Source organism: Rhincodon typus, chromosome 20 (genome assembly GCF_021869965.1).
Source record: "Rhincodon typus isolate 14 chromosome 20, sRhiTyp1.1, whole genome shotgun sequence".
Taxonomy (NCBI): Eukaryota; Metazoa; Chordata; class Chondrichthyes; order Orectolobiformes; family Rhincodontidae; genus Rhincodon; species Rhincodon typus.
The window spans coordinates 45005217-45031932 of NC_063351.1; the positions used below are offsets into that span (position 1 = coordinate 45005217).

Here is a 26716-nt window from a genome sequence, read left to right on the forward strand (position 1 = left end):
CACACACATTGACACAAACGTATATAAACACAACTATTTACACACACTGACACAAACACACACAGACAATGCATGACACTCACAAACACACGACACACAGATACACATACACCAGGCTTTTCACTGGGTGGTTGCAAGAAAATGAAAACCTCAAAATGGAAAAGCACTGTTTTAGTGAAACTGCTTCACAATTCACCAACCTTGCATCCCCTGTTGACTTAGATTCTTTAGAGAAAAGTGTAAAATTATTTTCTGTTTAATCGCCTCTATTTTTGTCCCAAATAGTCAAAATCATGAAATTTTCTTGACTGTAAATGGAGTCACTTTCCAAAACCAAACACCTGCACATCCACCAATGTGGCATACTGCATCCGCTGTACCCGTTGTGGCCTCCTCTACATCGGGGAAACCAAGCGGAGACTCGGGGACCGCTTTGCAGAACACCTACGCTCGGTTCGCAACAAACAACTGCACCTCCCAGTCGTGAACCATTTCAACTCCCCCTCCCATTCCTCAGACGACATGTCCATCCTGGGCCTCCTGCAGTGCCACAACGATGCCACCCGAAGGTTGCAGGAACAGCAACTCATATTCCGCTTGGGAACCCTGCAGCCCAATGGTATCAATGTGGATTTCACAAGCTTCAAAATCTCCCCTCCCCCTACCTACCGCATCCCAAAACCAGTCCAGCTCGTCTCCGCCTCCCTAACCTGTTCTTCCTCCCACCTATCCCCTCCTCCCACCTCAAGTCCCACCCCCATCTCCTACCTACTAACCTCATCCCGCCCCCTTGACCTGTCCGTCCTCCCTGGACTGACCTATCCCCTCCCTAACTCCCCACCTACACTCACCTTCACTGGCTCCATCCCCGCCTCTTCGACCTGTTTGTTTCCTCTCCACCTATCTTCTCCTCTATCCATCTTCTATCCACCTCCCCCTCTCTCCCTATTTATTTCAGAACTCCCTTCCCCTCCCCCATTTCTGATGAAGGGTCTAGGCCCGAAATGTCAGCCTTTCTGCTCCTATGATGCTGCTTGGCCTGCTGTGTTCATCCAGCTCTACACTTTGTTGTCTCGGATTCTCCAGCATCTGCAGTTCCTACTATCAACGATAAAACAGCTGAGATTTGTGCAAACTCACCTCGTCTATCATCACTGGGCCTGGTATACTGCAAGAATTATCAAAGACGTTCAGACGTTCGGAGGTCTCTTTTCCTCCTTCTGGAATGTTCTGTATTTTAACAGTTGTTTCAATCTCCTCATTACTATCACTGTCTTCTTTTTCCTACAAATGTAAAAGATTCTGGTTCTTAATGTTTTTTTAAAAATAATTCAAAGAAAACAAGACTAGCATTAAACATTCCTCTAGCTAATATGATCTCAACTGACATTAGTACTGGATAAGTCAGATCCCAGAATCTAGATTGATAGATCATATTTTGACTTTGATGACATTTTGTTTGGATTTAATTTATTTTTGAAATGAGTGTGATGTTCGCTCCATCCCCTGGACAATGTTCAACCCAAACAAATTGCTTCACAAGGCCATTTGGACTCTGAAGCAAGATTGTGATGATGTTACAGAGCTGCACATCCCTGGGTATAAATAGTACAGTGTGGGTAGAGATAATACACAATACTTTGGAAGGAGTCTGGAACTCTGCACTGGATCATACTACAACATGGACATGAACACAGGAAGATGATAAGTTACCTAACACAATTGCAAGATCAAGGTCTGGTATATCTTAATCACAATAATATACAGTTGTAATGAGTCTTAATACATAATAAGTAGTATTATTTCAAAGTCGAGGCCTGAAGGTAGTATTTGATTTTGCCTTTTCCTTCACCATTCTGTCTCAAATCCAAGCTCAGTGCAGCATCAAACCATGCAATAAAATTCACACAAACCACGCAATAAAATTCACTCTTTGAAATATTCAATATTTCACTTGTGCTTTGAAATTGAGAAGACTGGTGGAAGAGTCAACAAACTTCAGGGAAAGAGAGAGACCGGACTTCTGAGAGAACAATGAAATTACTTCGTAAATTAAGAGGATTCCTAGCTTAGAGCTGGTGACACAACAGACTTTCTTTACCGGTTTGTTCTCCTCATCGCTTCTTCCTTTCTCCTGTTTTCTTCTCTCTTTCTGACGCTGGAAGCAACAAAGCAAGAGGCAAGGGGTCAATACAGAGGCTTCAGCTTTCAATCAACATCGACAAAATAAGGACGAGGCCTCATGACGGCAAATAGCACAGAATTATTACAGCACAGAAAGGGGTCATTCAGCCCTTCGTGCCTGCACCAGCTTTTCAAACAAGTCTCATTACCTTGAGCCAGACTTCCCATACTCCTGCACACCATTTCTACCCATATCATCATCCAATGCCCCTCCTGATTGCCTCCATTGAACCCATCTCCACCACATTTCCAGGCAGTGCTTTCTAGACCCTCACTACTTGATGTGTGAATGAGTTTCTTCTCACATGACCCTCGTTTCTTTTGCACATCACTTTAAATCTATACCCCTCTCGTGCTTTTTCATTTACTCACAGAAACATCTTCTCCCTATCCTGTCCCTATCTTCTGGTTCTTTGTCTCTATCCAGCCCGCTGACAACTCTGTAAACTTCGATCAGATCTCCCCCTTAGCTTTCTTCACCATGAGGAAAGTCATCCTGACTTCTTCAATCTATCCTCAGCACTCAAGTTTCTCTTCTCTGGAACCATTCTTGTAAAGTGCTTCTGTGCTCTCTCCAAAGTGTTTAAATCCTTCCTATAATGTGGCACCTACACTCGTACACAACACTCCAACTCCATCACATGAAATTGAGCGGCTGCCAAAACGAGGGCTAATGCGAATCAGCAAGCACTGAGAAGATGGACTTACTGTGAGTTAAGTCATGGGACAACCTCAAGTTCAGATACAGCAAACTGGATTAGTCAAGTCTAGACACATAGAACCAGAAGATAGGGACAGGAGTAGGCCATTCAACCCCTCAAGCCTGTTCTGCCATTCAATACGACCATGGCCGATCATTGAGCTCAAAGCCCTAATCCACCTGCTCACACATCCCTTGATCCCTTTGGCCATGAGAGCTATATCTACATTCTTCTGGAAAACATAGGATGTTTTAGCCACAACTATTTTCTGTGGTAGTGAATTCCACAGGCTCACCACCCTCTGGGTGAAGAAATTTCTCCCCCTCTCAGTCCTAAAAGGTTTAGCCTTTATCCTTAAACTACGACCCTAGGTTCTGGACTCCCCCACAATAGGGAACACCCTTCCTGCATCTGACCGGTCTAGTCCTGTTTGAATTTTATGGGTTTCTATGAGATCCCCCTCATTCTTCTAAACTCCAGTGAATACAATGCTAACTGACTCAATTTCTCCTCATATGTCAGCCCTGCCATCCCAGGAATCAATTGGGTAAACCTTCACTGTACTCCCTTTATAGCAAGAACATCCATCTTCAGATAAAGAGGCCAAATCTACACACAATATTCCAGGTGTAGCCTCACCAATTCCCTGTATAATTGCAGCAAGGCATCCTTGTTCCTGGACTCAAACCCTCTCGCTATAAAGACCAATGTACCATTTGCCTTCCTTATCGCCTGCTGCACCTGCATGCTTACCTTCAGCAACTGGTACATGAAGTCTCATTGAACATTCCCTGTCTCGATTTACAGCCATTCTAATAATAATGTGCTTTCCTATTTTTGCTATTGACGTGGATAACTACGTTATCACTATCTACGTATGCTCACTAAGCCTGTCCAAATCACACTGCAACAACTCTGTGTCCTCCTCACTGTTCACCCTTCCACCCAGCTTTGTGTCATCTGCAAATGTTGAGATATTACATCTAGTTCCCTCATCTAAATCATTAACATATACTGTGAATGGCTGGAGCCCTGAGACCCATCCCCTGCAGTATCCCACAGGTCATTCAAAAACGAAGACCCATTTACTCTTACTCTTTGTTTCCTATCTGCTAATCAATTTTTTATCTTATCCCAATGCACTTTAATTTTACACATTAATCTCCATGTGAAACTTTGTCAAAAACCTTAGCAAGGCATGAATGAGGGCTTCAGCAGCAAATGAGCTGAGACAAGGGAGATGTCAAGAAACAGGAGTTGGATGGAAATGGACAGTCTTGGCTTTAGATAATTGCCAATGAGTAAGGTGATTATATTTTCTCACTCTCTATCCTGTTTCATCTGGTGGTAGGGAGTGTTAACCTTAAACTTCCCTTGAGATCACTCAGGAAGCACTTCCCCCTGCAATGTTCCAACCCAAAAAGAGGTTAAGGTTAGAGGGGAATTGAAAAACTCAAATCCGAGATTGGTAGACTTTAGGTAAGGCTATTAAGAGTTAAAGGAGCCGAAATAATAAACTAAGTCCTTTTTATTATCCTTCCAGGGGACTCGGGCATCATTAGCTGGGTCAGCATTTATTGCCCAGCCCTAGTTGCCCTTGAGAAAGTGGGGTGAGCTGTCTTCTTAAACCCTTGTGGTCCATGTGCTGTAAGTAGACCCACAGTGCTGTTCGGGAGGGAATTCCAGGATTTTGACCCAGTAATAGTGAAGGAAAGGTGATATCTTTCCAAGTCAGGATGGTGAGTGGCTTGGAGGGGAACCTGCAAGGGGGTGGCGTTCCCACATATTTGCTGCCCTTGTCCTTCTGGATGGGAGCAGTCATGGATTTGGAAGGATGCTTGGTGAATTTCTGTATCTTGGAGATAGAACATACTGCATCTATGGAGCGTCGGTGGCGGAGAGAGTGGGCATTTGTGAATGTGGTGCCAATCAATCAGGCTGCTTTGGCCTGGATGGTGTCAAGCTTCTTGAGTGTTGTTGGAGCTGCACTCATCCAGGCAAGTGGGGAGTATTCCATCACACTCCTGACTTGTGCCTTGTAGATGGTGGACAGGTTTTGAGGAGGCAGGAGGTGAGTTATCCACTGCAGGATTCTTAGCCCCTGAGAGGAAGAAGCGTTGGGCTTTTAGGTCATCTGCAAGGGGAATATAAGTGTACAGGAACTGGACGTCCATGGTGACGATGAGGTTTCGAGGGCTGGGGAATTGAAAGTCCTGGAGGAGGTGGAGGCATGGGTAGTGTCCTGAACGTAGGAGGGAAGTTCTTGGACCGGGTGGAAAGGACTGCAACATCCCCCCCTCCATTGATCGAAATTGCCCTCAACCGCATCTCTTGCATTTCCCTCACTTCTGTCCTCACATCACCTCCCCCCCAACAAAAATAAAGACACAATCCCTTGTCCTCACATATCACCCCACTAACCTCTGCATCCAGCATATCATTCTCTGCCACTTCCACCACCTACAATCCGACCCCACCACCAAAGAGATATTTCCCTCCCCACCCCTATCTGCCTTTCGTAGGGACCGCTCTCTCCGCAATTCCCTCATCTGCTCCACACTCCCCACTAACCCCACCATGGCCAGCACCTTTCCCTGCAACCACAGGAGGTGCCACACCTACCCCTACACCTCCCCTCTCACCTCCATCTGAGGCTCAAGACAAACTTTCCACATCCAACAGGGGTTCACCTGTACATCCTTCGACTTGGTCTATTGTGTCCATTGCTCCTGATGTGGCATCCTCTACATTGATGAGACCAAGCGTAGACTCGGAGATTGTTTTGTAGAGCATCTGCACTCTGTACACTATAATCAACAACACCTTCTGGTTGCCCACCATTTTAACTCCCCCCTCCCTGGGTGACATGTCCATCCTGGGCCTCCTCCAGTGTCACAATGACACCACACGCGAACTGGAGGAGCAGCACCTCATATTCCACCTCGGGAGCCCACAGCCCAATGACCTAAACATGGAATTCGCCAGCTTTAAAATCTCCTCTGGCCTCATCCCAAGTCCAACCCTCTGTCTCATCCCCACCTCCTGGACTTGACACAACGTGTCTATCTTCTTCCTCACCTATCCACCCCATCCTTCCCACTGACCAATCTCCACCACTCTCTACCTACATCCACCTACCCCCAGCCCCACCCCTCTTCCCTCTATTTATTTCTCACCTCCCTTCTCCTTCCCCAGTCCTGGTGAAGGATCTAGGCCTGAAACGTTGACTCTCCTGCTCATCTGATGCTGCCTGACCTGCTGTGTTCCTTCAGCTCCAAACTGCATTGACCTTGATCTGCTCTTGTAGCCAGTGTGTTTACACAGCTAATCCAGTTCAGTTTCTAGTCAATGGTAACACCCCAGGATATCAACAGATGTAAATTTAGTGCTGGTGATGCCATTAAACATAAAGAGCAAAAGTTAGATTCTTTCTTATTGGAGATGGTCATTGCCTGACATTGTGTGCCACGAATGTTGCTTGCCACTTATTAAAGCCCAAGCCTGGATACTGTCCAGGTTTTGCTACATAAGACACACCTGGGAAGTTGTTATTGATGCCGAACATTGTTCGCTGATGATTGCGCACCCTGGCTGCTGACCTTATGATATACCAAAGACCAGTTTACGATATGAAGCAACCAAAGTATAATTGAATGATACAGCAGATGCGAAGAGTTGAATTCATCTTTCCTTTACACTTCCATTTAAAAGGATGATTACATCAGATAACATCAACATCTGAGAACATTTTCCTACCACCATCCATGATCACCCACCCCCATTCTTCCTGAAACCCCCCTGACAAATCAATTTATCTGCTTCCATCATCCTTTCTGACAATATATTCCCAATTACAATGACTCCTCGAGTAAGGACATTTGTCCTCATCTCACCTGTGGCTCTTTTATCAATCATCTGACTCTGGGGTGGTCTGGCTACTAATCACTGTGTCACTAGAAACAGATTTGTCATAATTAATCCATCCAAACACTTCATGAATTTGCATGTCTGCATGGTGGCTAGTGGTTAGCACTGCTACCTCACGGCACCAGGGACCCAGGTTCAATTCCACCCTCAGGTGACTGTCTGTATGGAGTCTGCACGTTCTCCCCATAGATTCCCTCCGGTAGCTCTGGTTTCCATCCACAGTCCAAAGACGTGTAGGTTAGGTGGATTGGCCGTGCTAAATTGCTCATAGTATCCAGGCATGCGCAGATTAGGTGGATTAGCCAGGGGAATTGCAGGGTTATAGGGATGGGGTAGAGAGTTGGGTCTGGGTGGGATGCTCTTCAAAAGATCAGTGCAGACTCAATGGGCTGAATGGCCTGCTTCCACAACACAGAGATTCTATAACTGTCACTGGACCCGAAACATTAACTCTATTTTTCCTTCACAGATGCTGCCAGACCTGCTGAGCTTTTCCAGCAACTTCTGTTTTTGTTCCTGATTTACAGCATCCACAATTCTTTCAGTTTTTTATTTAGCATTAACCTTCTCCAGTTTTGATGTTCTTTATTGATCTCAGTTCCTGGAAGACCAGCCTTTCGAGTTTGACTGAAAAATTTGCATTTGCTACAAATCACCCTCCCACATCAACGAGTCACTTGGCACCTCTAAAGATGAACTCAACACTGACACAGCAAAAAAGTGAAAACTGCACGTCACAGAAGAGGCACAACAAAGCAAAGAGGAATCTCGGAAAAATGTTGTCAAAGCAGTAAACCAGACTGTTATCTCAGATTAGCACTGATGTGTTCAACAAGGAAATTCAATATTGCATCTGCATTTGTTAGATTTATTTAGTTTCACAAAGAGCTAAAAGAGTACACAATTTCAAAAAGACGATTTGTGGTCAACATTAAAGACTGTCGTCAGTATTTGCAAATCCCTTCACGGTCTTGCTTCTCTCTCTCTCTTTAATCACCTCCAACCATCCACAAATTTCAGTGCTCCTTTAATCCAGGCATTCCTAATTTTAATTGCTCCACTATTTGTGGCTCACCTCAACTTGCTTTGGTCTGTCCTTACACCCCTCTACTTTGCTCCAAGACACTCATTTAAAAATCAAGCTTTTGATCTTGGTGGACCTGTTTGTTTTGTAACACAGCTTTGAAAATGACAAGTATACAAGTGCCAGGCAATGACTATCTCTGACAAGAGAGAATCTAACCACTGCCCCTTGGCAATCTATGGTATTGCCATCACTGAACCCCCACTATCAACACCCTGGGTGGGGAAGGGTTACCAATGACCAGCAATTGAGCAGCACAGCCATTTAAATACAGAGGCTAGAAGGGCTGACCATATGTATACAGTGAGTAACTCCTGTCCCCCCACCATCTGCAATGTATTTTTAAGTTAGGTGTGTAATATAAAACCTGCCTGGATGGGTGCACCTCCAATAACACTCAAGAAGCTTGAAAGCAACCAGCTCGAAAACTGGCACCCAACGACCACATCAAACCTTCACTACTCCCTTCACCAACGCTGTACAGTCAGAGCAGAGAGCATCTCCTACAACATGCACCAAGCCTTACCATCACAACCACTTCCATCTAGAAGGGCAAGGGCAGCAGATATACGGGAACACCACCCCCTGCAAGTTCCCCTCCCAGCCACTCACCATCCGGACTTGGAAATATATCGCTGTTCCTTCCCTGTCAGTGGGTCAAAATTTTGGAATTCCTTAAGGGCATTGTGGGTCATCCTACAGCACACAGACTACAGCGGTTCAAGAAAGCAGCTCACCACCACCTTCTCACAGCAGCTGGGGACAGGGCAATAAATGCTGACACAGCCAGTGATGCCCATATCTGTGAAAGGGACATTTCATGATGTTAAAGACATTACCTAAATATAAGTTGCATTAGTTGGAATGTATGATTGAGGAACAATTTTGAGATTCCAAGTATGTTTCTCTTAAATAAGACAAAGGGTTGGTGTTTGAAGGGATGGGAGGGGATCAATGGTGGAATTATTACTAGAAGCCCGGCAAATATCGCTAACCCACTGTCTGAAAGCAAAGTTCTTAAAAACCTATTTCCCACCCTCCCTCTCTCAAATGTCATAGGCAGAGGCCTCACTCTCCAGGAAGTAAGCACCCAGAAACTGTTAGTATTCACTGCCATTACATTTGCGAAACTGGCAACAACACAGTTAAACATGAAAATGTAGGAGGTACAGACAGCTGTTCTCTAAAGGGGTACGGACAGCCGTTCCCTGTGGAGGTGCAGTTAGCGCTATCCTGACGGGGTACAGTCACTTGTTCACTGTTGATGCCCTTATAGATGGAAGTCTATTGAAATCATGTGAATTGGAGTGAATTTTAATGTCTATACCATAATCTCAATATAGGAAGATCCTGACAATATTTTGTCAAGTTGAATGAATTCAACTGGGCTCGAAAACAATACTTAAAGTTACAGTCTCTTCTGAACAACCTCTCTGGCCCCAAAATAAAATCATTTTGCATTTATGGCAATCTAAATTTCTACGATGTTGTAGCCATTATAGAATCTTAGTGGAGAGAAGGGCAGGACTGGCAGTTCAACTTTCCAGGCATGATATTTCAGGTGCAATCAAGAGGGATATAAAAGGGATGAGGGTGTTGCATTACTGATTAAAGAGAGTGTCACAGCTGCACTAAGAGAGGAGATCTTGGACAGTTCATTCAGTTAGGCCATATGGGTAGAACTCCTGAATATAAAATGTGCAATCACTACCATGGGGTTATATTATAGAACGCCTAGCAGCCAGTGGGAGATAAAGGAATAGGTAGATAGACAGATCATGGAAAAGATGTAGAAATAACAGGGTCATTGCAGAGGGTGATTTTAACTTCCCCCAATATTGACTGGGACTCCCTTAGTGCCAGGGGCTTAGATGGGGCAGAATTTGTTAGATGCATCCGGGAGGGTTTTTTGAAACAATACGTCAATAGCCCAACTGGGGAAGGGGCCATACAAGACCTTGTACTGGGGAATAAGCCTGGCAGGTGATCAGAGTTAGGCAGGGGAGCATTTTGGGAACAGTGAGCATAATTCTGTAAGTCTTAAGGTGGTTATGGATAAGGATAAGACAGATCCTCAGGTGAAAGTGCTAAACTGGGGCAAGGCTAATTACAGCAACATTAGGTAGGAACTGGAGAAATTAGATCGAGGGCAGCTGTTTGAGGGTCAATCCACATCTGACATGTAGGGGTGTTTTAAAGGCCAGTTGATCAGAGTTCAGGACCAGCATGTTCCTGTGAGGATGAAAGATCAGGACAGCAAGATTCTGGAACCCTGGATGACAAGAGATATTGAAAATTTAGTTAAAAAGGAAAAGGAAGCACATGTAATGTTTGTGAAACTAAAATCAAATAAGGCCCTTGCAAAGTAAAGAAGAGGCAGAAATTAAGAGGGCTAAAAGAAGCCATGAAATGTCCTTGGGAGGTAGGATTAAGGAGAATCCCAAAGCATTTCATACATATGTTGGGGGCAAGATGGTTGCTAGGGAAAGGGTGGCTCCACTCAAGGAAAAAGGAGAGAATTTCTGTATGGAGCCAGAGGAAGTGGGTGAGGTCCTTAATGAGGGGTATGTTGATTTTGGAGGAGGTGGTATAAGGTGTCTTGAAAAAATTTTAAGGTAGATAAGTCCCCAGGGTCTGATGGATGCTATCCCAGGATACTGAAGGAGGCAAGGGAGGAAATTGCTGGGCCCATGACAAAGATCTTTGTATCCTCTTTAACCATCGGCAAGGTCCCAGAGGACTGGAGAGCAGCCAATACTGTTTCTTTGTTTAAGAAAAGCAACGGGGATAATCCAGGAAATTATAGGCTGGTGTAGGAAATTTATTGGAGAAGATTCTTAGGCACAGGATATACTTGCATTTGGAGAAGAATAGACTTATTAAGGATAATCAGCATGGCTATATCCAGCAAAGTCTTATCTCACAAGTTTGATTAAGTTTTTTTGATGAGGTGATGAAGATGATTGATGAGGGTAGGGCAGTGGATATTGTCAAAATGGACTTTACTAAAGCATTTGACGAGATCCCTCATGTTTGGCGGGTCCAGAAGATAAAGTCACATAGGATCTATGGTGAAATGATAAGTTAGAAGGCAGAGGGTAGTTGTGGAAGGATGTTTTTTTCTGACTGGAGGTCTGCGACCAATAATGTTCTGCAAGAGTCAGTGCTGGGTCCTCTCTTGATCTGATTAGTAAGTTTGCAGATGACACAAAAAGTTCTAGATTGTGAGGAAGGCTGTCAAAGGATGCAGCAGGATATAGATCAGTTAGAAAGTTGGGCGGAGAAATGGCAGATGGAGTTTTACTTAGACAAGCATTTTGGGAGGTCAAATGCAAGAGGAAAGTATACAGTAAATGGCAGGCCCCTTAAGAGCATTGATATACAGAGGGATCTTGGGGTGCAAGTCTATAGCTCCCTGAGTGTGGCAACACAAGTCGATAAGGTGGTAAAGAAGGCATACAGCATGTTTGTCATCATTGGTCGGGGCATTCAGTATAAAAGTTGGCAAGTCATGTGACAGATGTATAAGAGTTTACTCAGGCCACATTTGGAATATTGTGAGCAGTTCTGGTTATTATACGATAGGAAGGATGTGGAGGCTTTGGAGAGGGTACAGAAGAGGTTTACCAGGATTACTGCCTGGATTGCAGTGTATGAGCTATAAGGAGAGATTGGACAAACGTGGATCGTTTTCGCTAGTGTCGAAGGCTGAGGGGCGACCTGCTGAAAAGTGTATAAAATCATACAAGGCATGGCTAGACTGGATAGTCACAGTCTTTTTCCTAGGTGGAAATGTCAATTAATAGGGGACACAGTATTAAGGTGAGAGGGGGAAGTTTAAAGGAGATATGTGAGGCAGGTGTTTTGTTTTAAACACAGAGGGTGGTAGGTGCCTGGAACACGCTGCTAGGGGAAGTGGTGGAAAGAGATAACACTGGCAACGTTTAAGAGGCATTTAGACAGACACATGAACAGGCAGGAAATAGAAAGGTACAGACTATGTGCAGGCAGAAGGGACTAGCTTAGAATAGCATCATGGTCAGCACAGACATAGTGATCCAAAGGGCCTGTTCCGGTTCTATACTATTCTATGTGCCTGATGATCAAAATATCGTGTATTTGTTTAATAAAACGGGAAAGGTTCCGGGTTTGTTTATGGCATTTCAGCTTCTATGTCAATCTCATGTTCACATCCCAAACCTTATTGCATATTCTATTCCTCACTTCTGCCATCATTTAACATTCACTGCTTTTTATTTCCTGTCTTGTTCCTGTCACAAAACTTCAACGTGAACAGCTGCTCAGTCTGCTTGATGTCATCATCGGTGCTGGATGTAGGAAATCCCCCACCTTTCGTCCCAGAATTAAATTAACATCGGGAAAAGTGAGAGTTATGCAACAGAGAGTGCCACAGATACCTGCCTTCATCATTCTTTGTGGATTGACAAACCTGGAGTCAATACCTTGATACAAATGCATATTTCTCTTAATAACACAATATCAAACAGCGTTTCATGAACAGATCAATAAAAAATGCCCAATTGCACCACTGAATCTCTCTGCCTCAAGATTCCTCTCTAGCGGAAAAGGAACAGCTCCAAGGAATGTCTCAATCCACTGACATAACCCCATTCATTTCAGCAACCAAGTAAAGAAAATAACGGGAAATATTTTGAGCTCCCAAGGGCATCCTGCCGAATTCCAAGAAAGTCACGAACCCTCGCATCTCCAATACCCACAGCCATCAGATACAAGATGATCCCCTTAAAACCACCAGCACAGGGACTGAGGCAAGACATGGGAGTAACTACAATGAAAAAGAATCTATCACTGTCTGTTCAGAAAAGAAGACTGCAACACTGACTGATAGAATTAACAAGAGGGAGAGAGGGACGGTCACAGTGATAAAGAGAGAGAGCCACAATCAGCAGGTGGGTGCAGAGAGAGAGAGAAAGGGAGAAAGAGACACAACAAGAAGTGGAAGGGGAAAAAAAGAGAGAGCACCAGAAAAACAGAGAGAGAGGCTGTTACGGAGACAGAAAAAGAGGGAGAGTTGCAATAAGCGTGATAGAGACAGCTGCAAGAGGGACAGAGAGCCCAAGTGAAGGCTGGGGAGCAGAAGACAGAGAGACAGCAAAAAGGAGAGAGAGATGGAGAGAGTGTGAGCCAGAGCACAAAAGACAGAGGGAGAGCTACAGGGACTATGAAATGTCAGAAGAGAGAAATGTTAATTTCCATTTCTCTGGTATCTTGATTGTACGTCTCGGAGTGTTCCCAAGTGGGTCCTGTCAAATACATTACTGACTGGATGTAGCTACTATTCATGGGAATAAATAGGAAGCAAGTCTGAAAAGGTTGAGGTGCCAAAATCAGCAAATATTAAGTTAATCTGTTTTTTGTTTTGCTGGCATAATTCAAAAGAGGCAAGTTACCCTGTTCTTTCTAAATACAGTTAGAGGATCTTTAATGTCTAATTGAATCACAGAGTCAGACCAAACTGTTCAATGCTTCAGCTGAAGAACTTCAGTTCCAACAATTCAGTCAGCTCTTACCAACGCACAATTGTGTTCGAGTGTCCTGGTTTAATAGTTCAAAGGCCAAGCTGCCATCTTGTGTGGCTCAGCGGTCATACTCTTGCCCCTAAACCACAAGGTTCTGAGGTCAGGTCCCACTCTGGGCCTTGGACACAAAGATCAAGGCTGACATTCCCAGCACATTTCTAAAGGAGTGCTGCACTGTCATTAGTCCCATCTTTCCCATATAGCATTAACCTGCATAAAATACACAGAATGGAAAAGATCCTGTGGTTTTAAACAGGAGCAGGGAGCTCTCTCCCGTGACTTTGGGTACAGGAGTTGGGAACTCATGTTGAGGTTGTACAGGACGTTGGTGAGGCCTCTTCTGGAGTACTGCGTCCTGTTCTGATCACCCTGCTATAGGAAGATTATTATTAAACTGAAGAGGGTTCAAAAGTGATTTACCAGGATGTTGCCGGGGATGGAAGCTTTCAGTTACAATGAAAGGCTGGATAGGTTGGGACCTTTTTTCACTGGAGCGTAGGACGTTAATAAGTGACCTTATAGAGGTTTATTAAATATGAAGGTTATAGATAAGGTAAATGACAATGGTATTTTCCCCAAGGGGGGGGTTCAAAACAAGGCAGCACATTTCTAAGGTGAGAGGAGAAAGATTTAAAAAAAGACATGAGGGGCAACACAGAGAGTGGTTCGTATGTGGAATGAACTTCCAGAGGCAGTGGTGGATGCCGGTACAATTACAACAGTTAAATGACATTTGGATAAGTTCATGAATAAGAAATGTTTGGAGGGATATGGGTGAAGCGCAGGCAGGTGGGACTAGTTTAGTTTGGGATTACGGTCGGCATGGACAGGTTGGACTGAGGAATCTGTTTCCACGCTGTATGACTCCATGCCTTGACCAATTTTTATCCCTCAATTAACAGGACGACAAGAAAGCCTGTCTGGCCCCTAAGACAAAACAGAAATAGGCCATTCAGTCCATTGAGTCTGCTTCATCATTCAATGATTTGATCTTCCTCAACTCCACTTTGCTGCCTTTTCCCCATAACTCTTGATTCCTTTACTGATTAAAAATCTGTCTATCTCAGTCTTGAAAATTGTTAATGACCCAGCCTCATCACCCCTCTGCGGTAAAGAATTCCACAGATTCACTACCCTCAGAGTAGAAATTCCTCCTCATCTCTGTCTTAAATGTGTGATATCCTTATTCTGAGATTCTGGGCCTGGACTCTCCCACAAGGAAAACAAAATCTCCACATCTACCCTGTTGAGACTCTTAAGAATCTTGAATGTTTTAATAAGGTCACCTCTCGTTCTTCTAAACACCAATGAGTACAGGCCCAACCTACTCAACCTCTCCTCATAAGACTGTCCCTCCATATCTGGTATCAGCCTAGCAAACCATCTCTGGGCTACCTCCAAAGCCAGCCCATCTTTCCTTAGATAGGAGAATGCTAAGCAATTACCACACTGCTGTTTGTTAGAGTTTTTGTTTATTCATTCATGGAATGTGGCATCGCTGGCTGTGCTCACATTCATTTCCTATCCCTTCAGAAGGCAATAGTGAGCTGCCTTCTTGAATTGCTGCAGTCCATGTGGTGTAGGCAGACCCACAATGCCATGAGGGAGGGGTTGCAACGAATTTGGCCAAGCAGCACGGAAGTAACGGTGATGTTGTTCCAGATCATGAAGGTGAGTGGCCTGGAGGGGAACTTACAGGTAATGTTCCCACATGGCAGCTGCCCTTGACCCTCTAAATGGTGGTGATCATGGGTTTGGCAGATGTTGTCTAAGGAACCTTGGTGAATTTCTGCAATGCACCATACAGATGGTAAAATAGAATCCCTACAGTGTGGAAACAGGCCCTTCAGCCCACGAAGTCCACACAGCATCCCACCCAGACCCATCCCCCCTGTCACCCACCTAACCGACGCATCCCTGAACACTACGGGGTAATTTAGCATGGCCAATCCACCTAACCTGCACATCTTCAGACTGTGGGAGGAAACCAGAGCACCCGGAGGAAACCCACGCAGACACGGGGAGAATGTGCAAACTCCACACAGACCGTCGCCTGCGTGTGGAATCGAACCCGGGTCCCTGGTGCTGTGGGGCAGCAGTGCTAACCACTGAGCCACTATGCCACCAAAGACCAACGTCACTTGGTGATGGAGGAGGAGGAGGGAGTGAATGATTGCAGATGTGGTGCCAATCACTTCCTGGGCAGTAACGCATTTTTTGAACTTATCCGGAGCTGCACCCACCCAAGCAAATGGACAGCATTCCATCAAATCCCAGACTCATGGCTTTTAGACGAAGGTTTTGGGGAAGCAAGTTTGATTTGTATTTTTATATTAAGTGTTTTAAGAAGAGGAGACATTGTTTATGTTTTCTTTTTGAGAGCAGTGAGTGGTACTAGTTGGTCTGGAGATTTGTTCACAGTTAATTGCAGCTCTGTAAAAACCCTCAACATCAATAATCCATCACTAAGTGACATCGATCTTCACCATCTATAAGATGGACCGCGGAAATTCACCAAGGTTTCTTAGATAACACCTTCCAAATCCACAACCACTAGCATTTAGAAGGACAAAGGCTACTGCTATGTGAGAACATTATCTGTAAGTTCTTCACAAGAAATTACAGAGTTGTGAATGCAGCCCAGTCTATCATGAAAACCAGCCTTTCTTCCATTGACAACAAAAGTCTGTTAGAGCTCTTTGAAGAAATGATTACAAAGGTTGATGAGGACAGGCCGCTAGGCCTAGTCGATATGGATTTCAGTAAGGCCTTTGATAAGATTCCACATGGTAGGCTGCTCTGGAAGGTTAGATCGCATGGAATCCAGGGAGAGTTGGCAAATTGGGTACACAATTGGCTTGATGGTAGGAAGCAGAGAGTAATAGTGGAAGGATGCTTGTCGGACTGGAGGCCTGTGACTAGTGGTGTGCCTCAGGAGTCAGTGCTGGGCCCATTGCTGTTTGTTATCTATATCAATGATTCGGATGAGAAAGTACAAGGCATGGTTAATAAGTTAGCGGATGACACTAAAATAGGCGGCATCACTGAGGAAGGTTATCAGAAATTGCAGCAGGACCTTAATCAAATTCCAAGTGGAGTAGAATAACATCGCCTCATCGGAGGCTCCACTGATGATGTCACCTAGCATGGTGATGAAACATCTGAACAAAAACAAGCCCAGCTCGGTGAGCAAGTCAACAACCTCTGGATCTTGGTCAGTTGGGGAAGTGGGCCAAGTAACGGCAAATGGAGTTTCGTATAGATAAGTTGCATTTTGGAAAATCAAATCAAGGTCGGAGTTTCGTGGTAAATGGTAGAGGGACCTCGGAGTTCAGGTGCACGGTTCTCTGAAAGTGGAGTCACAGGTAGACAGGGCAGTGAAGAAGGCTTTTGGCACATTGGCCTTCATCAGTCAGGGCATTGAGTAAAGAAGTTGGGAAGTTATGTTGCAGTTGTACAGGACAATATTGAGGCTACACTTGGAGTATTGTGTTCAGTTTTGGTCACCTCACTACAGGAAGGATGTTATTAAACCGGAAAGAGTGCAGAAAAAATTTACAAGAATGTTGCCAGGACTCAAGGGACTGAATTATAGGGAGAGGTTGGACAAGCTAGGACGTCTTTCTTTAGAGCGTAGGAGACCGAGGGCGGTTCTTATAGAAGTGTATAAGATTGTGAGAGGCATGGATAGGGTGAATGCACTCAGTCTTTTTCCCCAGGGCTGACAAGATCAAGGACTAGAGGCCATCAGTTTAAGGTAAGAAGGGAAAAAACACATGGGAACCTGAGGGGCAAGGTTTTTATACAGAGAGTGGTATGCATATGGAACAAGCTGCCAGCAGAAGTGGTTGAGGGGGGTACATTAACAACATTCAAAAGGCATTTGGACAAATACATGGATAGGAAAGGTTTAGAAGGACATGGGCCAAGTGCAGGGAAACAGGGTTAACATGGACAGAAATTTTGGACCCAGTTGGGCAGAAGGGCCTGTCTCCGTGCTGTAGGACTCTCTATGACTCTATGAGAAATTGCTGGAGAAGCTCAGTAGTTCTAGCAGCATCTGTGGAGAGAAATCAGAGTTAATGTTCCGGTCAAACTTTCCTTCCATTGACCCCGTCTATACTTCCTAACTGCCTCGGAACAGCAGCCAACATAATCAAAGACCCCTCCCCAACCCAATATTGTCTATTCCACCCTCTTCCATTGGGCAGAAGGTACAAAAGTTTGAAAACACCCATCAACAGTCTGTTATCAGACTTTTGAATGGGCTTCTCATATATTACAGCTGATCTTTCTCTGCACCTTCTATGTAGCTGCAACACTATATTCTGCATTCAATTCTATTACCCCGATGTACTGACGTAAAATGTCAGAAGTCACATGACACCAGGTTATAGTTCTGAGGAAGGGTCACCGGACCCAAAACATTAACTCTGAGTTTTCTTCCCAGATGCTACCAGCCCTGCTGAGTTTTTCCAACAACTTCTGTTTTTGCTCCTGATTTACAGAATCAGCAGTTCTTTCAGTTTTTATATCGTTCAACAGGTTTATTTGAAATCACAAGCTTTTGGAGCAGTGCATATTGTACCCGAAACATTAACCCTGATTTCTCTTCACAGATGCTGCCAGATCTGCCGAGCTTTTCCAGCAACTTCTGTTTTTGTGTCTTGGAACACTGAATCAGTAATAAACTGCTCACCAAACGGCCTGCTCAACTGTTGATTTATTGGGATACCTGATGATCTAACGTTGAGCACATAAAAAAGGAAATCCCCTTGGGCTCAAACTCATTGTTTTTCTTACAATACTAGCAACTGTCAGATTTGCAAATTGAAGTACTGCATTATTTAAACTGCCGATTGACAGTGCAGAACTCGAGTCTTGCTAAAAAGAGAGACATCTTATCAAAAGCTTTCTATCTTGTGTCCAGCTTGACAAATGCAAGAATGACAAATTTCAAATGATCACAATTTATACTGTGATCAGGGTTTATTATACATTATTATTTAACATAAATATTAGAGGAGGCAATGGCCTAGTGGTATTATCAGTCGGCTATTAATCTAGAGACCCAGGTAATGTTCTGGGGATCAGTGTTTGAATCCCACCATGACAGATAATGGAATTTGAATTTCAATAAACATCTGGAGTTAAGAATCTAATGATGACCATGAATCCATTGCCAATTGTTGGAAAAATCCATCTGGTTCACTGATGTCCTTTAGGGAAGGAAATTGCCAACCTTAACAGGTTTGGTTTTCATGTGACTCCAGACCCACAGCAAAGTGGTTGACCCTTAACTTCCCCCGGGCAATTCGGGATGGGAAATTAATGTTGGCCTAGCTAGCGATGCCCTCATCCTATGAATGAATTTTTGAAAAATTTTGGGAGTCTTAAAACAGACCGCACCATGTCTTTAATCATATCTTAATTTGTATTTCTATATTAAGTGTTTTTAAGAAGGGGAGACATAGTTTAAGTGCTTTTGAGAACCATGAACAGTACCAGTTGTCTGGAGATTTGTTTAAGGTTAATTGAGGCTCTTTAAAAACTTTCAAGGTCAATAGTTCTGAAGTTTAACTATCTGTAAGGCTGTTGTTAAGGGTAAAAAAGGTTGAACACTTATTCTTTACATTTTTAATAAGACAGCTTCAAATAGTTCTCAGAATTAAGCAGCTTTTTTCCCCTTGTGTATAATCAACTTTGTTACTCTTTTATCAAAATCATATTTGCAATCTCTTGTGAATTTGGTTAGTCATTGATCGCCAGGGTAAACAAATTGCAAAAATTAAAACCTGCAGTCTATTAACACAGGTATCACTCTAGAATCAGACCTGTCCAATACTGAGATCAGGAAATACTACAGGAGATTGGTGGGTTGTTTGATAAGTTGATCTCTAGCGTTTGTTGTTTTCAGTACGGATTCCAGATCTGCAGTAATTTGCTCCTGGAGAACTGTATGACATTGCCCTGATGGTGAAATTCATACATGTCTTTTCCCTCGTTCGTAGGAAATGGGTGTCGCTGGTTACATCAGCATTTATTACCCATTCCTAATTGCCCTTGAACTACATGGCTTGCTGGCCTATGTCAGAGGGCAGCTAATGGTCTACCATGTTATTGTGTATCTGGAGTCAAAAGTAGGCCTGACCAGGTAAAGATGGTAGATTTCTTTCCTTGAAGGGAAATAGTAACCCAGTTGGGATTTTACCATCATTCACATTGACAACGATTGCATGGTCACCATGAGAGCAGCTTTCAATTCCAAATTGCTACTAAACTCAAATTTCATCAGCTGTCAGGGTGGATTCAAACTCACGCTCCAAAGTATGAGTGCCTGGCATTCTGGATTACTGATCCAGTGGTATTACCACTACCTCCTATCACCAGCCTTCTCAAGATTTCACAGAGTCAAACGGTGCAAAAGAGGCCCTTCTGCCCATCGACTCTGCACTGACGCATGAGAAATACCTGACCTTTAACCTAATCCCATTTACCAGCACTTAGAGTCGTAGAGACATAGAGCTGTACAGCATGGATACAGATCCTTCGGTCCAACTTCACCATTCCGACCAGACAAGCCAAATTAATCTAGTCCCATTTGCCAGCATTTGGCCCATATTCCTCTAAAACCTACCCATTCATTTCCACATCCAGATGCCTTTTAAATGTTGTAATTGTACCAGCCTCCACCACTTCCTCTGGCAGCTCATTCCATACACGCACCACCCGCAGCGTGAAAAAGTTGCCCCTTAGGTTCCTTTTAAATCTTTCCCCCTCTCATCTTAAATCTCAGCACTCTAGTTTTGGACTCTCCTACCCTGGGGAAAGACCTTGGCTGTTCACCATGCCCCTCATGATTTTATAAACCTCTATAAGGTCACCCCTCAGCCTCTGACACTCTAGGGAAAATAGCCCCAGTCTGTTCAGTCTCTCCCTGTAGCTCAAACCCTCCAACCCCACGACATCCTTGTAAATCTTTTCTGAACCCTTTCAAGTTTCACAAATTCCTTCCTAGAGCAAGGAGAACAGAATAGAACGCAAGATGCCAAAAGTGGCCTACCCAATGTCCTGTACAGCTGCAACATGACCTCCCAATTCCTACACTCAATGCACTGACCTGTAAAGGTAACACAGCCCTGAATGTTATGACGTGCCAAGTGCCTCATCCAGGTCCTTTTTAAAGGATGTGAGGTAATTCGCCACGACCACCCTCCCAGGCAGCACATTCCAGACCGTCACCACCCTCTGGGTAAAAGGTTTTATCACACTTCCCCCACAACCTCCTGCCCCTCACCTTGAACCCGTGTCCCATTATGACTGACCCTTCAACTAAAGGGAACAGCTGCTCCTTATCCACTCTGCCCAGGCTCCTCATGTTTGTCAGGCTTATACCTCATTCTTTTCTCCACCAGCAATCTTACTAGTGTCACAGAAAAGCAACAAAATAAACAAAAAAAAGCCTACAACCCAATGGTCTCAATGTGGACTTTACCAGTTTCAAAATCTCCACCCCACCGGCCTCATCCCATGACCACCCCTCCCTTTCATCCCCGCCTCCTTGACCTATCCGTCTTCTCTCCCACCTATCCGCTCCTCCCACCTCACTGGCCAATCCCCTCCACTGCTTACCTGCTCTCACCTATCACCATCCCACCCACCTTCCGCAGCCTCAGCCCTCCTCTCTCGATTTATTTCTGAGCTCCCTTCCCCCATCCCCCATTTCTGAAGAAGGGTTCCAACCCGAAACGTCGACTTTCCTGCTCCTCCGATGCTGCCTGGCCTGCTGTGTTCCTCCAGCTCCACACTGTGTTAGAAAAAAATCACAAACCTTTTTTTTGGCTCTTCGCCTTTCTGCTTTTTTTTTCGCTCTTTCCTGGTCTGCCATGTGTGTGTCCAACTTGATTCCACCGTCCTGTTGGTAAATGAGAGCAGTCATGATTAACATTGGAACCAGATCTAGTGACTTCCAAGAATCAGAAACAACAGCATTTGATGTCCTGAGTACACTCAAGTAGAAAAACAGATCATCATTACAAGGTTGGGGCCCAAGCTCAGCAACTGCAAACTCAATGTTCTTCACTCCGGCCAAATAAGCAACACAATGCATTTGAAACCTGCTGTTATATGTCCTATCCAGTATTCAGCTTTCTTGTACTCAATGGAGGCCAGACAAATGAAGAGAAGCCCATCCAACAGCAGCCAGTGGCAATTGTCAAGCCTTTCAAATAATCCTTTGCCACGTCAATTCACTCAAGTGCTCAGATACTCTCAAATCAGTGGAGATTTTGAAACTGGTAAAGTCCACATTGAGACCATTGGGTTGTAGGCTTTTTCACTCAAGTGCTCAGATACTCTCAAATCAGAGGAAATCACCTAAAATTCATAGAATCCCGACAGTGTGGAAGCAGGCCGTTCGGCCCATTAAGTCCACACCGACCCTCCGAAAAGCGTCCCACCCTCCCTACCCTGCAACCTGGCATTTCCCACAGCTTATCCACCTCCCCTGCACAACCCTGGACACTTTGGGGCAATTTCGCTCGGCCAACCCACCCTAACCTGCACAGCTTTGGACAGTGGTAGGATAACCCACGCAGACACAGGGGAGAACGTGCAAACTCCCCATGGACAGTCACCCGAATGGAACCTGGGTCCCTGACGCTGTGAGGTAGCAGTGCTAACCACTGAGCCACCGTGCCGCCCTTAAAATCAGTACCAGGAAATTTAGGGGTGAATTTAGGAAGCACTTACAATTGTGTAATTCTGGAATTCAATCTCACCAAAAGGTGGTGAGGATGAACAGAACTTTGCAAGACTGAAATCAAGGCATTTCATTCATTTGGTGAGGGTATTGAGGAATATGCAGCTAAAGTGCAGATTGGCCATGATCCAATTATGCAGTGAGATGGAAGCAAAGGCCCGCTCCAGCTTTACCTGCTACCAGTGAGGTTTCCGGCTTTCCTTTCAGACTGAAGACTGTGGCCACTTGACTGTAGATTACACTCTGACTGGTCCTTGCATATAATGGGTGACATGTGCAGATTCTGTTCTATCTGGTTCCAACTACTCTTAGGTTTTCACAGTCCACGTTACTCTGTCAGACCAGTTCTGAGGAAGGGTCACCAGACCCGAAACGTTAACTCTGTTTTTCCCTTCACAGATGCCGCCAGACCTGCTGAGCTTTTCCAGCAACTTCTGTTTTTGTTCCTGATTTACAGCATCCGCAGTTCTTTCGGTTTTCATAAACGCTGAACTTAACCGCAAACTAACTGGACAATTGCCTCTTGACAAAAAGAGAGAACCGCAGAAGTTGGAAACCTGAAACAGAAACAGAAATTGCTGGAAAAGCTCAGCACCATCTGTGGAGAGAAATCAGAGTTGACATTTCGGGTCCAGTGACCCTTCTTCAGAACCGAGTTCTGATGCTGCCAGCGATTCAGTTTCCAGCAATTTCTGTTTTCGTCTATGGACAATCGCCTCTACTGCAAATTAGAGCCAGAAGGTAGTTTAAAATACAGTGATTTAGACTGCCTGGCTGACACAGAAACTATGCTTTACACCTTGCTGTACTAGTCACAATTCTATTGTGTGGTTAGAGTCGATTTGGGATAACAATGCAAGAAGTGATGCACCTTCCTCCAAAGATACAGTATGATTACTGGCATCGCTCTCTTTCTTACAATATAAATACACTGACACACAAGTAAGAATGAAGGTTTAACCTTTACTGGATCAGCAGAGTTCAAAGATATGGAGGATGGAACAGAAATGGGGAGTAACGTTTGGCAATATTTGATTTATATGCCAATCCTCCAAATCCAGTGAGGGAACATAAAACTTTTTAAATTATTTACAGGGGCAGGGTGGCAGAGTCAGTCTGGGTGGGATGCAATGGGGAGGCAACAGCTTGGTAGTAAATTCAGAGATCCAGCTAATGTTCCGGGGTTCCAAGGTTTGAATCCTGCCATGGTAGATGGTGGAATCTGAATTCAATTCACATGATGACCATGAATCCATTGCCAGGAAAAACCCATCTGGTTCACTAATGTCCATTAGGGAAGGAAACTGCCATCCTTACCTGGTCTGGACTACATGTGACTCCAGACCCACAGCAATGTGGTTGACTCTTAACTGCCCTCTGGGCAAATAGAGATTGCAATGAATACTGGCCTAGCCAGTGACACCCTCATCACATGAACGAATTTAACAAAGTGCTCTTTGGAGGGTCAGTGCAGACTCAATGGGCCGAATGGCCTCTATCTACACTGTAAGGATTCTACAATTCTATATTGATCAAAAGCCAGCTGCAGTTCAGGTAGCAACAGCATTCAGGGAAAGAGCAGCAAGTTTCAGCAGTTAGCGGCAAAGCGAGCAAAATGAAGCAGATACGAGTAGAAAGGAAAGTGAAAGCGAAAGCGAAAGCGAGAAAGTTGAAGACAGCAGACAGATATGAGGGCAAGGGATGGTGTGACAATAAGACAGAGGCAGCAAACAAACAGTGGCTGTGAAAAGAGAAATGACTGAATTTCCCAGATAGCATAGATTCCTATAGAAATAAACTGACTAAAGGAAACCTCAGTGTGCTGTTTAATTGTTACTTAGAACGATTTAACTAAGTACTTATAAATCAGATTGAAAGGATAGAATACAAGGAACTGGCTGGATATAGATTTACCACAAACACGCTGGTACGTTATGTAACATGAAAGTGAGTCAGCACATATGCAAATGATAAAATCTTCTGAAGTTTAAAAAAAGGATTGAGGTGATGTTCCATTGCTTTCGAAGACTTACAACAGATCTTATCACGGCAAAAGACAAGTCCAACAGTTAAAAAGAATTGCAAGACAGGATTCACCATCTCTTCCCACAGGCATCTTACTGAAAGCACATCTAGATCTCAAAGGAAGCAAAGACAGTGCTAAATGATATGTTCCAGAAGCTGGAAGAGCACACATCCTGGCAGACAGGAGAGCTGCAAAGAACAATGAAGATTGGCCAATGCCTGCCAAGTTTGAAAATTAGCTGGCAAGGGATATCAAAATCATTGCAACAAATTCCCCGCACAGACAATTATCAGGAGCATGACAGCCCACTTGGAAAGTGACACGCCAATGAAAACGAGGAAATGACAGGCATGTGCAATACATATGGTGTTGATATTTACTGCAGAGGAAGCAGTTAGTACGACAGACATCCTACTATTGAATCAGTGTCAGGGACTTTCCAAAATTAACAACAGCAAAATAGCAGCCATGTGGAAATAAAAAGGCACGAAATGCTGAGAAATGCCCAGGGACTAGATGGTTTCCATTCCAGGGTTTCAAAGGAACTAAAATCTTCCAAATATTGTTGCTTCAGGAAGTTAGATTGGAAGATTGCACATCATGCTCACTGTTTCAGAAAGGGGAGTGTTGCGAAAGGTGTGAGGGTCTGGAAGGGTTAATGCTGAGGGGTGCCTTAAACACCTCCCACTATGATGACGGTGGCAAAGGAACAGTTGAGGATCTTCAACATCCAGCTCCTCTTCACAGTCTCTGTGACAACTGTCTATCACATCAGTGTCATTTGTACCTAGTTGCTATCATGCAATACTCTACATCTTGTTTAAGACAGGAGCCTCTTCTCCATAGACTACAGACTGGGTTGCCTCTGCCACATTTAACCAAAAGGACCTTGTAGATCCCTACCCTGAAAGAGGACAGTAGCAGCAATGCTACCTCAGTGAGCAATCATGCATACAGCTCAGCATTACATAATGAACAGCTGTATGGATCGCTCATACAACAGTGAGGGGGGAAAAGCAAGGAATGATAGTCCAGATAGCATCGAATCTGTTGTCAGGAAATTACCAGATCCTGTGATGAACGACACAGTGACTGAACATCGTGGAAAATTTTGGCTAATCAGAGAGAGACAACATGAATTTGTAAAGCATGGACCATGTTTGATGGACCTGATGCAACTTTCTGAAGAGGTGGTGAAAGTCATTGTGGTGATTGGAGCCAAGTCCAGGTGGATCTCATTGACTATGAGATCCCTGATTGGGAAAGGTTAATAATCCTAATGAAGGATCTCATAGTCATTGAGATCTACCTGGTCCTGGTTCGAATCCCTGCAGTCATGGACACTGAAATGTCCGAGGACAGTAATTATGCCTAATTTCTTTTGGAAATCAACAAAGTCCCTCATAAGAGGCCATCATTCAAAGGTGAAGAATGTGGAATTGAAGGCAAAGTATTGACCTGGTTTGGAAAGTGCTAATTGGCAGGACAAGAGGACAGGTTCTCGCACTGGCAGGATGTGATGGGTGATTTCCAGCAACTGTCTGCGTAGGGGCCTCCTCTAATCAGTGGATTTATTAATGGCACAGATGAATAGATAAAAAGCAACATAGCCAAGTTTGCTGATGACGTGAGGCAGTCACTGGTAGCAATGTGGCTGGAAGCATATAATTAAGAGGATGTTCATAACTTAAGTGAATGTATAAAATTGTAGCAAATGGATATTTATATAGGCATCTATGAGATCATTCACTCTGGATCATAAAAGCACAGAATTATGCATTTCCAAAATGATGAAAAGCTAGAGACATATCATTAAAATACCATGAACAGATGCAGAAATTATCAAAAGGGTTTTGGAGAGATGGCCTTCAAATCTGAAGGACTGTAAATGGAGGTAGATGACTTGCTTTAATGATACAGAGCTTGGTTAGTGTTCATTTGGAACACTGGTGTCATACCTCAGGAGGAAGATATTATCCTCGCAGGAATATTGTGTGGATTCACAGAACGATACCAGCATTCCAAGGGTAAGATCAGAGGAAAGGTTCACAATTAGGGTTGTATATCCAGTTGCATTGATCAAACCTCAAAATATTGAAGAGAACAGATTGGGCAGATAGAGAGCACCTGCTTCCACTGTTTGGGGAGTCTAGAATTATGAGACAGAGTCTAAAAATTAAAGCCAGATCTTTCAGGAATTAAATTAGGAAATGCTTCTAAACTTGAAGAGTCGAAGAAGTTTCAAACTTGGTTTCCATATGTCAAATTACGCCAGATCAACAATTAGTATTAAACCAGAGACTGACCAATTTGTGTTAACCAAATGTATGAAGATTGGTCAATTAAGTGTGCAGCTGGAGGAACACAGCAGGTCAGGCAGCATCGGAGGAGCAGGGAAGTCAATGTTTCCGTTTGCGACCCCGGCCCTGATGAAGGCTCTCGACCTGAAATGTCGACTTTCCTGCTCCTCCG

The 26716-nt window shown here is 44.1% G+C and overlaps 1 protein-coding gene across 3 annotated transcripts in view; it reads right to left on the minus strand.

Moving 5' to 3' along the window:
* Window positions 1-26716, minus strand: part of LOC125485550 (UPF0329 protein ECU05_1680/ECU11_0050-like) — a 74841-nt gene that overhangs the window by 8480 nt on the left and 39645 nt on the right. For all 3 annotated transcript variants that reach the window (XM_048608692.1, XM_048608693.1, XM_048608691.1), the window contains exons 3-5: window positions 21289-21372; window positions 2102-2158; window positions 1141-1284 (exon numbers count right to left, since the gene is read on the minus strand). In XM_048608692.1, coding sequence (XP_048464649.1) covers window positions 1141-1284; window positions 2102-2158; window positions 21289-21372 — 285 coding nt within the window. The remainder of the gene's footprint in view (window positions 1-1140; window positions 1285-2101; window positions 2159-21288; window positions 21373-26716) is intronic.